Source organism: Rattus rattus, chromosome 4 (assembly GCF_011064425.1).
Source record: "Rattus rattus isolate New Zealand chromosome 4, Rrattus_CSIRO_v1, whole genome shotgun sequence".
In the NCBI taxonomy this organism is placed as follows: domain Eukaryota; kingdom Metazoa; phylum Chordata; class Mammalia; order Rodentia; family Muridae; genus Rattus; species Rattus rattus.
Genome location: NC_046157.1, coordinates 143,825,874 through 143,838,319, shown reverse-complemented (window position 1 = coordinate 143,838,319; position 12,446 = coordinate 143,825,874). Strand labels below are relative to the sequence as shown.

At 38.0% G+C, this 12,446-nt stretch overlaps 1 protein-coding gene across 1 annotated transcript in view; it reads right to left on the bottom strand.

Moving 5' to 3' along the window:
* Window positions 1-12,446, bottom strand: part of Spag16 (sperm associated antigen 16) — a 523,611-nt gene that overhangs the window by 253,197 nt on the left and 257,968 nt on the right. The window contains 1 exon segment of the mRNA XM_032899754.1: window positions 8,699-8,709. Coding sequence (XP_032755645.1) covers window positions 8,699-8,709 — 11 coding nt within the window.

The following is a 12,446-nucleotide window of genomic DNA, read 5'->3' as shown; positions in this document are numbered from 1 at the left end:
TGCACAAAATCAGAAATGAAGATTAATGCACAGAACCTACATTGTTTTCAATATATGATTCTTAAGCTCTAAATTATGTTTTATAATAAAAAATCTGCTGAATTTTACTGGGCGTATTTGAATTTTAGGGACATAGATTATTAATTATTTTTATTTCTAACAAGTTTCTAAGGAAGGTACTAAAGCTGTGGTCAATATTTAAGCAATCACAAAAATGACATTAGCTTGATGACATCTGAGAAATTGATTCCATGTTCAGATTTCTGTACGGACTTATACATGTAAACTCAGATCAAATAATTTCAGAGATGTTAATTCTCCCATTTCTACCTGTATTACATGTAGATATTATTATTATTATGTAGATTATATCTCTAAATACCCTTCTGGGAAAGAGATTTATCATGATAAACCTGGAGGAAATACGACTTTACATTTTAAAAGAAAATCAATTCTGTGTCACTAATATATTAAAGGAATGCAGAATCCAAACTTTTATATGCATAACAAAACAGAATTCTTGTAAATTGCTGAAACATGAAATTTCCAAATAAACTTTATTATTGAAATGGATTTCTTTAGAGTATAAATGTGCAATATAACTTCTCAAACTTGTTAAGCCATAAAGAACTGCAGCAATTTAATGACATAGCGTAGATTGTATATAAAACCATGTAGCATAAAATGCTCAGCTGCTCATGCAGCGAGATGGTGCCTGGAGACAGGTTCATAGATCTGCAGATACTCAACCTATTGCTTAGACTTTTCACCCCATGGACCAAAACAGTGGTGCTGACTGCCTCTGCCTCTAAAATGTACAAATTCCTTAGTTATAGGTCCTTTAAAAGCATTCCTTTCTCACTAGAGTATGTCTAGAATATTCAATTGCTTACAGAGGATGTCTTCTTAAAGTAAACAAATATTTGTAGTAACCAAGGATCCAGGGTGATGAAATATAGGTGATACTGCATTATCGTGCCCTACAACTGTGCCCATGCCTCCTCCTAGGCACTGGTGGATTGTGACCACCTTAGAAATGTCATTAAAAAGATTGCCTCTGCTTTCCTTATCCCTCATTTCTGTGCCCTGTGTATCCTACATTCTCTTTAAATTATTTCTTAAAATGTTATCTGTATGGGTGTTTTGCTTTTACTACATGTTAAGTACCAACAAAAGGCAGAAGAGTGCATTGAATGCCCTAGGACTGAAGTTATAGAAGGTTCATTGGAAGAGCAGCTGGTGTTATTAACCACTGAACTATCTCTCTAGACCTCTTTTATTTTTTTAAACTTATTGGATTTTTTTATTTTTTTCAAATGTTATTCCCTTCCCTGCTATCCCATCCATAAGCCCCCTATCTCATCCTCCTCCCCCTTCTTCTCTAAGGGTGTTCCCCCTCCTCCCCCTCCCTAACCATCCTCCATTTCCTCCTCCCTGCCCTGACATTCTCCTACACTAGAGGGCCAAGCATTGGCAGGAGCAAATACAGAGGAAGTCTTAATAATATTGTGCAGACAGCGTTCCAAATGGAAGGTCACACGTCTATGAATATACTGGCAGCAAAACTTAGTCTTGATGGGTGGAAAAGAAGTAAAGGACACAAAGTTGGATGAGTAGAGTCTGAGATGAGTCTCAAAGGATTTGGGAGAGAGAGTTAATATGGTTAAAACTCATTGAACAAAACCCTCAATGATATAATAAATAAGTTCTGCAGTGCACCTTAAAAATTCTTGAAATTGGATGAAAGTTCCAATATTTTTTATCATTACAAAAGGATTTTGGATGCATCTATAAATTGATAATGTGGAAGAATGCTGTAATGTTAAATACATGATAAAATCTGTCTGTCAGGTGTTAGGCTTCAAGAACATTGGTTTCTTCTTGCCTGCATTGTGGGCACTGACAGTCATGCAGCAGAGTAAGTGAAGTGAAGAATCGTTGGTGTTCCTCCCTGACCCTACACTGAAAGATGCTGAAGCAAAACAAGATGACATCACTGTTATGATTCCAATTAGGGCACCGTTAATTATGAACCATGGAATAGCCTATGTATTTAGGAAAGTCCATGTGATTCTATACAGACCCCAACAGAGATTTTTATATAAGACATTTCATTTATTTATTCTGTAAATGTTCACTGTTCATGCTAAACTCTTACAATTATGGTGTATTAATTGCTAGGAGTTTCATTACCAAGTACCACAGACCGGGTGGCTTACTGCTTGGCTGTGGATAGGATACTCCAATCTTGTTTCCAGAGGTTCTCCTGTGTGCTGTTCTTTGTTAATTTTTCTTTCATGTGAACATACCAGTCATAATGGTTTCCAATGACCCCATTTTAACTTGATCACATGCTTAAAGACTGTGTTTCCCAAGGAAGTCATATTCTAAATCAAGGGGTTTAAAATTGCATATTTTCCTGAGAAATGTACAGTTTGATTTATAGCAGATATCAAGTTGAATAATCATAATCCCAACAAAGATTTTAATGTTACTTTTTTTAAAAAAAAATTGTAAAACCAGGGAAGTGGTAAGGGTTCATTTATAAAAAAATCTTTTTAGCTATCAATTGGAAAAAAACGTATAGGATCATAATGTCTTCTTGGTTAATTGTTCCCTGGATTTGAATGCACTGCCGTTTATTTCTTCTGCTTAGTTTTAGTTTGAAATTTGTTTGTCAGCTACTAGGATAGAAATACTTGTTTGCTCCCTGAACCCATTTGATTGAAGACTAATTTATCCATCTTTCTTTGTAAGGTGGTGCCTATCTTGAAGGCTGATATTCTTGTGGACCTCATAAAGATGAATTTGTAAAGTTGAGGCTAGTAATCCTATTAAAGGTATAAATGATTGCAATTACTTTGTTGTTGTATTTTCATTGTTGATTGTGAGCTCAGTGAAACCTTGTGTCTTATGTAAGGCGTCATTTGATAGGAATACAATATAGGAATGCTCTAAATAAACAAGTAATATTTGTAAGAAGACAGACAAAATTTCTTATATTTGTCTATTTATATTTCTGCCTAGTAAGAAACCATGACACACATTTAATAATTATTTACAAAATAAAGCTATAAATATCAAATTAAAAACACAATTACATAAAGCTAATATCATTATTTTTCATAATTAGAGATTATATTAAGGAGGCTATTTGGTAATATAAATAATTTAATAATGAAATATAAAAGTCATAATAATTACATAAAGACATAATACTACATATATAAGATAGCATATATAGCAAAACTCAGAGCAATTTACTTAGTGTTCATTAAACTAATTTCAGTAATTAGCAAATGAATATTAATATTTATAATACAACAAATAAATATTAGTATAAGGTAAATATTATATTTTCAGACATTTCTCACATTTTACACTCAGTTAAACAAGGTTATACATTTTACAGTGTCTCTGATACTCAAACAAGGATCTTTCAAGCATCTGTTTTTTAAAATCTATCAAAATAATCATCTTGATTCTCTGAGTTATTTCACTAATAAATTTACTAAGGAATTTGTAAGCTTAAATAAGATGAAAATATTTCCCATTAAAATGCTATCCCATGTAAATGGATTCATTTCTGCTTTTAAATTATCTTCATAAAGGCTTATACCTTCATTCACACACTCATAAACCAATAATTTAACAGTTTTACTCCAAATTGCTTTTATTATCACATTTATTCTGATATAAATTATCTAAGAATAAAAACATAATTAAGTGGGGAGGTAGGAATAAGGGAGGGACAGGGGAAGAGGGTAGAGGGAGAAGGAACATGATCTGGTATTAAGTAAGGGAAAAGAATTGAAGCCCTGAGGGTGAGCAGAAAGAATAGAAACAGATGACCTCAGAAGGAGGTTGGGAGGACCCTCTAGAATGTACCAGAGACCTGGGAGGTGAGAGACTCTCAGAACTAAAATGGAGGGACTCTAGATGAAAGGTCCTACAGTGGGGAGAGGGAAATTATTGAACCTACCTCAAGCAGAAAGACAGGGCATCAAGTGAAAGATGGGGTTGCTATCCCACAGTCAAAGCTCTGACCCATAATTTTTCCTGTCTGAAACAAATGCAGGGAGAGAAATGGAGAAGAGCCTGAGGAAAAGAAGGTCCAGCAACAGGCCCAAAGTGGGATTCAGCTCAAGGGGAAGCCCTAAGACCTGACAGCATTACTGAGGCTATGGGACATTCACAAAAAGGGACCTACCATGACTGCCCTCCAAAAGACCCAACAAGCAGCTGGAAGAGTCAGATGCAGATATGTGAACCCAGCCAAGGAATAGAAGCTGTTGACCTCTCTGATTGAATTAGGGAAAAGCTGGAGGAAGCTGAGGAGGAGAATGACCCTGTAGGAGGACCAGCAGTCCCAATTAACCTGGACCCCTGAGATCTCTCAGACACTGGGTCACCAGCCAGGCAGCAAACACCAGCTGAGATAAGGACCCAATACGTATACAGCAGAGGACTCCCAGGTCTGGGTTCAGTCAGAGAAGATGCACCTAACCCTCAAGAGACTGGGGACTCCAAGAAGTTTAGAGGTCTGGTGGAGTGGGTGGGGTGGGGACATCTTTGTGGAGACATGGGGAGAGGGGATAGACCAGGAGGGGAATAAAATCTGGAGTATAAAAATGAATAAACAAACAAACAAATAAAAGTTTAAAACCTTAATAAAAGTATAATTTGATGGTTTTGGCAAATGAACACATTCCTGCAGTTGCCACGGGAATTTATAATATAGAAGATTACTGCAATCCTCTAATTTCTCTATACATTTTTCAGTCAGTTTCCAGTGCTGTAAATCCAGCTACTGCCTTCTGGACCTCTTTTCTGTCTCCATTGTCTTTCCTTTTGCAGAGTGTCATATAAATGTAGCAATAAGTCTGCAGCCATTTGTAGCTGTCGTCTTTAACTCAATTCGTTGTCCTCAAGATACATTTAAGTGACACCTTTATCACAGTTGTTCAGTCTGCTCAAAATTATGAAGCTTGGCTTTCCAGAAAAAAAAGTTGAGTCTTCCAATGTTAGATGTGTTATAAACATGGTAATTATAAAAAAATGGTTGATAGTACTACCAAAATATTTACAATGTGCTTCCTTTTACATGTTCTGCCTGAGGACTGCATAAATCTCCTGCTCTAAGCATACAGACTTATATGCTTAAGACTTGGATATTCCTTTGAGAAGTTGATTACTTTCACTGTCTTCTTTTTCACAACTCAGGGTCCTCTGCTGAGTGTCATTTTCTGACCTTCATTGCAATAGAGACTTTTGTGTTAACCTGAATAGTTTATGGTCTCTGGCAGTTTGGTCAAATACCTGTCTGGATGCTGTTTGGAAATATAGGTTTAGATGTTAAGTCAGAAATCAGAGGACAATAAATAGGACACGTTGTCTCTGTAACTGGATGGTTCATACCAACCAGTTGAAAGTCTGGAGTGGAGCTACTTCCCTAAAGATTCAATTCAGCCACCACAGGATAAGAACCCTCACTGTTTCTCACTGGCAGATTTGGGTTCAAGATTGCAATATCAATAGAATTTTTCTCCTGCCAAACTGATTGACAGAACTGTGATTCAGTTCCCCCTGCAATACCGTAAACCCACCAAGTTCCCTTAAACCTCAGTGGTAGAGTCTTGTGCAGCTGAACTTCAGCATCACGATTTCCTAAAACACCTTTTCTCCCTCTAAATACTTGCTACACCCAAGCTGGACATGGCATTTCCTGTTTGGAAAGTAGTACCCTGACTTTTTCTGTGGCAAACGGCTGGGTGTTCTAGGAGAGATCAGTGTGAGGATGTGAGACTGAAGGATCTTCGCTGCTCCTCTCTTATTCGCCAATTGACTTTGTGCCTGTATATTCTCCAGCAGCCGTTGAGCTTTGTCTGAAAGCAAAGACAAGAGGGTTTCCTATCCCTCCTCTAGCAGATACAATTGTTACCTCAATGAGGCCATATGAAGAGATCACTTACATTCCCAGTCCCATCCCATCTCTCATGTGAAGATACAGTGGAGTCTGTAGGGCAGGTGCTGTCTTCCCTGCAGCCTGACACTCTAGATTGTGTCCTCTCACCGCACAATCTTGTGTACTTGTGTGCTTGTAGTACTTGTGTGCTACATTGTTTTATGTCAACTTGAGACAATTTAAAGTCATCAGAGAGGACGGAACCTCAACTGGGAAAATAATTCCTTGAGATCAGGCTGTAGAGGAGCCTGCAGGGCATTTTCTTACTTTGTGATTGATGGGGCAGGGGCAGCCCATTGTAGGTGGTGCCATCCAAGGGACGGCGGTACTAGGTTCTGGAAGAAAGCAGGCTAAGCAAACCATGGAAAGGAAGCCCATGAGCAGCACCCCTCCATGACCTCTGCACCGTCTCCATCTCCAGCCTCTAAGTTCCCTTGCTGCTCCAGTGTCTGTCCGAAAGTCCTTTGGCGACGAATGGAAGGAGAAGCTGAGTAAACCCTTTCCTCTTCACGCTGCTCTGCTGATGCTCGCAAATATATGATTCTGTACTTCATTTATTCTCATCCTTAGGAATGGAGTGCCATTCTTATAAGCTGTCTATTTTCAAAGAGAAACAGAATTTTCAAAGGAAATTTTACAACATTTTTATTGATTACTCTATTTGACATTATAGTCCAAAGAAGCAAGTTTTCAATCTTTAAACAACCCCAGCCATTTTTTTTGTCCAAATGTAGAAATTTCATAGTTTTTTTACCTGCTATTTGTAACTCAAAATGTTGGTAATGTGAACAGTGCATCAACGGATAGAAACATTTTTTTCAGGCAGAAGTGTAGGATGGTCATGAATTTGTTGCAATCCTTTTACCTATGTCTACTTCTGTAAATGAATGAATGAACAAATGAATGAATGAACTAATATTCATTATTAGGCTAAATAGCATTAAAGACATTTAGATATCAAATGTCCAGATGCCAGAAAGAAAAAAATGTTTAAGGTCAAGCATGTTCTGTGCTAAACTGTGATAAAGTATGTAGCCTCTTCTTCCCAAGCAAACACACATTCCATTTCAGGTAAATATCTAACCAGCTTTCTTTAAAACTCAGCTCTACATATACATTCAAAATATACCTATATTTTTAATTGGCATATAATAAGTATGCATATTTATTGAGTAAAGTGGAAAACATTTTAATTTGGTAAGGTCCAATTCATCTGTAGTTTATTCTTTTATTGTCAATGTCTAATAAATCATCACCAAAATAATATGAAGATTTCCTCTAGTGTTCTTTTGTTTTAATTAGCTTTGTAACAATCATACACTTTAACAAGCATGGAATGACATTTCAGGAGGAGGACTTGGTAGGGACAGCTCACCAGGATTACCTCTGTCAACTATCCAGCACTGGAACTTAGTCCCAGCTGTGTTTAATCCTACATCATTCCACAAACAAATACTTTTCTTGGACAGCTTGTGGTTCATCTGCATAGACCACTCATTATCACATGGGCTTTGTAACTTTGCTCTATTTTTGAGCCTCACTTTGACCAATAGACATCTCCTTGTGTTGTTACATCTTTGTTCCTGTCATCTGGTCCATCTGCCTTTCTACGTGCCTTGCTGTCATGCCAAGGCTGAAGTTTTTCTCATTCTATGCCCTTGCCTTGTCCTGATGATTTCTCAAAGAGCAGAATCCATCAATTGGGTCCCTGAAACAACTGCATACTCTCTGCATGACCTCTGCCCAGCTCTCTTCCCCATCTCCACCCACCCCTGCTGACACTCTCATTTTTTGGAGACTGTTGACCCACATCATCCAACTATTTCTAGTTCTGGTTTCTCCTTGTTTGACTTCATCACCTGCCTCATGAGGCCATCTCTCAGCTGCAAGACTGGTAGTGCTTATTCTATAACAGAAGGGTAGGAATTATGAATTGCCAGAGAAAAATACTGTTCTAAAACACCCAAATAATTAAATGCCACAGTTGAGAAGACTAGACTCTGCCCAGCAGAGAAGTGGAGCTTCTGCCCCTTGTTCTTTTTTCAGAATAACCTACTTAACATATTTGTTTGCTTGCCTGCTCGTTTTTGTTTTCCCCTATGTTCTCGCTGTTGGCAGTGAAATGTTCAGGGTTTAGAAGGATTGCAAGAGATAAGGAAGAGCAATGAAAAAAGAAAAATCCAGTGAGGCAGCTGACCCTCTTAACAATCTTGCAAGCCCTCTATCTTCAACAATATGAAAATGTACACACACGTATACATATTCATAAACACGTTCTAGTTAATGGTTTTATAAACGTGTAAACTGGGAGGAAAATAAGGGTAAGTAAGCACCAATGTCACCATGCTTTATCTGTCATAACAGTGCTTATGGTATATTTGCTGATTCTAATTACTGATCCTTTAGAAAAGGTGTGCCCTAATCTTAATCATCAGTACATGAAAGAAATTTTGCACACCTAAGGGTTATATTCAGCACTACAAATCTTAATACTCACAATGTTAAACCAAGAACAAAGTCTTTGTTTGAAAAGCAGGACAATAGAAGTTGAATATTAATGTACATTTTAATTATTCCTAAATTATATGCAATAGCTCTTGTTTACTTTTCAAATGCAACAAAAGTCAACATAACAATGTTTGCAGAGTGCTGACTTGATCGTTGCTCTTGCTTTTCTCCCCATTTTATACAGCTCAAGTCCCCAGTGAGGACCCGCTCACCTTCAGCCTTCACCACAGTACTGGCTGCAGCAGGAACTTTGCTGCACCACAGTCATCATTCAGCAAAGTTAGATTGGGCAAGACTTTGAAATATTTTATCTTTTAATGTCTGACACTTGATAGGATATTACCTCTGCCTTTTGCTAGTCCTGCAACTAAACAACCTAATGAGATAAAACAAGTGACCTCTCATAACAGTCCTCGCCAGTAATATTCCACTACTAAACTAAAGAGAGCATTATGTTCAACTCCATTGCCACTTGTTCTTCTAAGTCATCCTCCTTCCCAGAGGCTCTTTTATGTCTCTACCCTTTCTCCTTACCCACTGGCTGAGCAAATTCCCCATGTTTTGAGGGAGAAATTTCTATGAAAACTAGGATTTGACAGCATTTGTGTGTGTGTGTGTGGGGGGGACAACATACACTTTGTTAAAAGTATCAAATATATCTCTGAATGGCTTGTCTCAGTGAAAGGAATAGCAATCATGTCCAAGAATTCCCTTTATCTTGTAGCTTTCTTCCACTGAATTCCTAATAATTCTTAGAATTTGCCACATGATTTTCATGAGAATTCTCATTATAATGTTACAGGTCCCAATCTGATTATCCCAATCCTAGAATTGCAGGCTACTTTAACATCCATTCTTTCATTCTCAGGTCACTTTGGCATCAATGTCATGGTACTGCATTTTAACTTTGACTTAACCATCTCCAATAAACAAGGACAATTCCAGCATGCCTCAGTCTGACAAGCCTCCAAGTACCTAGGCTTTCATGTTCACAGTCTTGGGACATAAGTCAGCTAAAGTCAGAAGAATATTTATCCTTCAATGAAGATTTTTCCCTTTGTTCTTGATGGGTTCTATCCTTTCTCACTAAGTGTCCATGCCAGGGGATATCGTGGGTCATATGAACTAATACCACACTGCATCCTTCATTTCCTGGATCCTAACCACATATTCACTGTTCTACTTCTGTGAAGAGACACCATGCCATGACAACTCTTATGAAAGAAAGCACATAACTTAGGGTTTGTAGTTTCAGAAGTCATTTATCGTCATGGTTGGGAGAATGGTGGTATGTGGGCCAGTGCTGGAGCAGTAGCTAAGAGCTCTACATCCAGATCCACAGGCAGCAGGAAGAGAGACTGAGCCTGCCATGGCTATATGAAACCTCAAAGCCCACTTCCCAGTGCGTATTTCTTCCACCAATGCTACTCAAATAAGGCCACACTCCCTAATCCTTCTAATACTTTTAAATAGTGCCACAACCCTGGTGACTGAGTATTCAAATACAATAACCTATGTGTGTCATTTCTATTCAAACCACCACATATTCACTTAGAAAAAATCACTCAGATATGGGTTTTTCCGTAACTACCTACCTAATGTCTACATTATTAAATATTGAACATTGCCAGAGGAAATGAATTGCACATACATGTAAACATATACAAACAATACTCAAATTGGTAGTTCTGTCTTTTCATAAATAAAACTTAAATAAACAAAAGGACCCTCTCATTTCGTATTAACCATTTTGCTTTTTCTCAGCTTTCTTCACTTCTGTGAGACGCTTCAGCCTCCACATTGGCTCTCAAGCTTTTTAATCCAAGTCTCTATTATGAGTAAATGACCTTATTGTGTGCCTCACAGAGAATGTTATTTACCTAAACTGAACTTCTCTTTCTCCTTCTCTACATCAAATACCTTAACATTTCTATATTAATAATGTAATATGATCAGTTATTTTCTATAGCCTTGGATGAAATCTCTTCCCCCAATCAAAGGCATCATTTTATTGCAAGAAACATTTCAATTTCTTGACCCTAGATGCTAACTCTTTTTTTAAATTTTTTATTAGATATATTTCTTTACTTACATTTCAAATTTTATTCCCCTTCCTGGTTTCCTGTCCATAAGCCCTAATCCCATCCCCTCCCCCTCCCCCATACGGGTATTCCCTCCATACATTCCCCTTACTGCCTACCCCCATATTTCCCTGCACTGGGGGTCGAACCTTGGCAGGAACAAGGGCTTCCCCTTTCACTGGTGCCCCAACAAGGCTATTCTCTGCTACATATGCAGTTACAGCCCTGGGTCAGCTCATGTATAGTCTTTTGGTAGTGGTTTAGTCCCTGGAAGATCTGGTTGGTTGGCATTGTTGTTCTTATGGGGTTGCAAGCTCCTTCAACTCTTTCAATATTTCCTCTATTCCCCCAGGGGCATCCTGTTCTCAGTTCAGTGGTTTGCTGCTAGCATTGACTTCTGTATTGGACATGCTCTGGATGTGTCTCTCAGGAAAGATCTATATCCAGTCCCTTTCAGCATGCATATTTTAGCTTCATCAATCTTGTCTAGTTTGGGTGGCTGTGTTTTATATATATGTATATATATATACATATATATATACATACATATATATATATATATATATATATATATATATATATATGGACCAGGCTCTGAATGGCCATTCCTTGAGTCGCTGCTCTAAACTTTGCTTCCATATCCCCTCCTATAAATATTATTTCCCCCTTTTAAAGAAGGGAGGGAGCATCCTCTTTGGTCATCCTTCTTTTTGAGCTTCCTTTGATCTGTGGATTGCATCTTGGGTAATTCAAGCTTTTTGGCTAATATCCAATTATCAGTGAGTGCATACCAAGTGTGTTTTTCTGTGATTGAGTTGCCTCACTCAGGATATTTTCTAGTTCATTCCATTTACCTATGAATTTCATGAAGTCATTGTTTTTAATAGCTTAATAATACTCCATTGTGTAGATGTACCAATGTTTTTTAATCCATTCCTCTGTTGAAGGGGCATCTGGGTTCTTTCAGCTTCAGCTATTATAAATAAGGCTGCTATGAACATAGTGGAGCACGTGTCTTTTTAGTATGTTGGGGCATCTTTTGGGTATATGCCCAAGAGGGGTATAGCTGGGTCCTTAGGTAGTTCAATGTCCAATTTTCTGAGGAACCTCCAGACTGATTTCCAGAATGGTTGTACCAGTCTGCAATCCCAGCAACAATGGAGGAGTGTTCCTCTTTCTCCACATCCTCACCAGCATCTGCTGTCACCTGAGTTTTTGATCTTAGCCATTCTCACTGGTGTGAGGTGAAATCTCAGGGTTGTTTTGATTTGCATTTTCCTTATGACTAAAGATGTTGAACATTTCTTTAGGTGTTTCTCAGCCATTCGGCATTCCTCAGCTGTGAATTCTTTGTTTAGCTCTGAACCCCATTTTTAATAGGGTTATTTGTCTCCCTGCGGTCTAAGTTCTTGAGTTCTTTGTATATTTTGGATATAAGCCCTCTATCAGTTGTAGGATTGGTAAAAGATCTTTTCCCAATCTGTTGGTTGCCATTTTGTCCCTAACCACAGTGTCCTTTTGCCTTACAGAAGCTTTGTAGTTTATGAGATCCCATTTGTCAATTCTTGATCTTAGAGCATAAGCCATTGGTGTTTTGTTCAGGAAATTTTCCCCAGTGCCCATGTGTTCAAGACTCTTCCCCACTTTTTCTTCTATTAGTTTGAGTGTATCTGGTTTGATGTGGAGGTCCTTGATCCACTTGGACTTAAACTTTGTACATGGTGATAAGAATGGATCAATTTGCATTCTTCTACATGCTGACCTCCAGTTGAACCAGCAGCATTTGATGAAAATGCTATCTTTCTTCCATTGGATGGTTTTGGCTCCTTTGTCAAAAATCAAGTGACCATAGGTGTGTGGGTTCATTTCTGGGTCTTCAATTCTGTTGCACT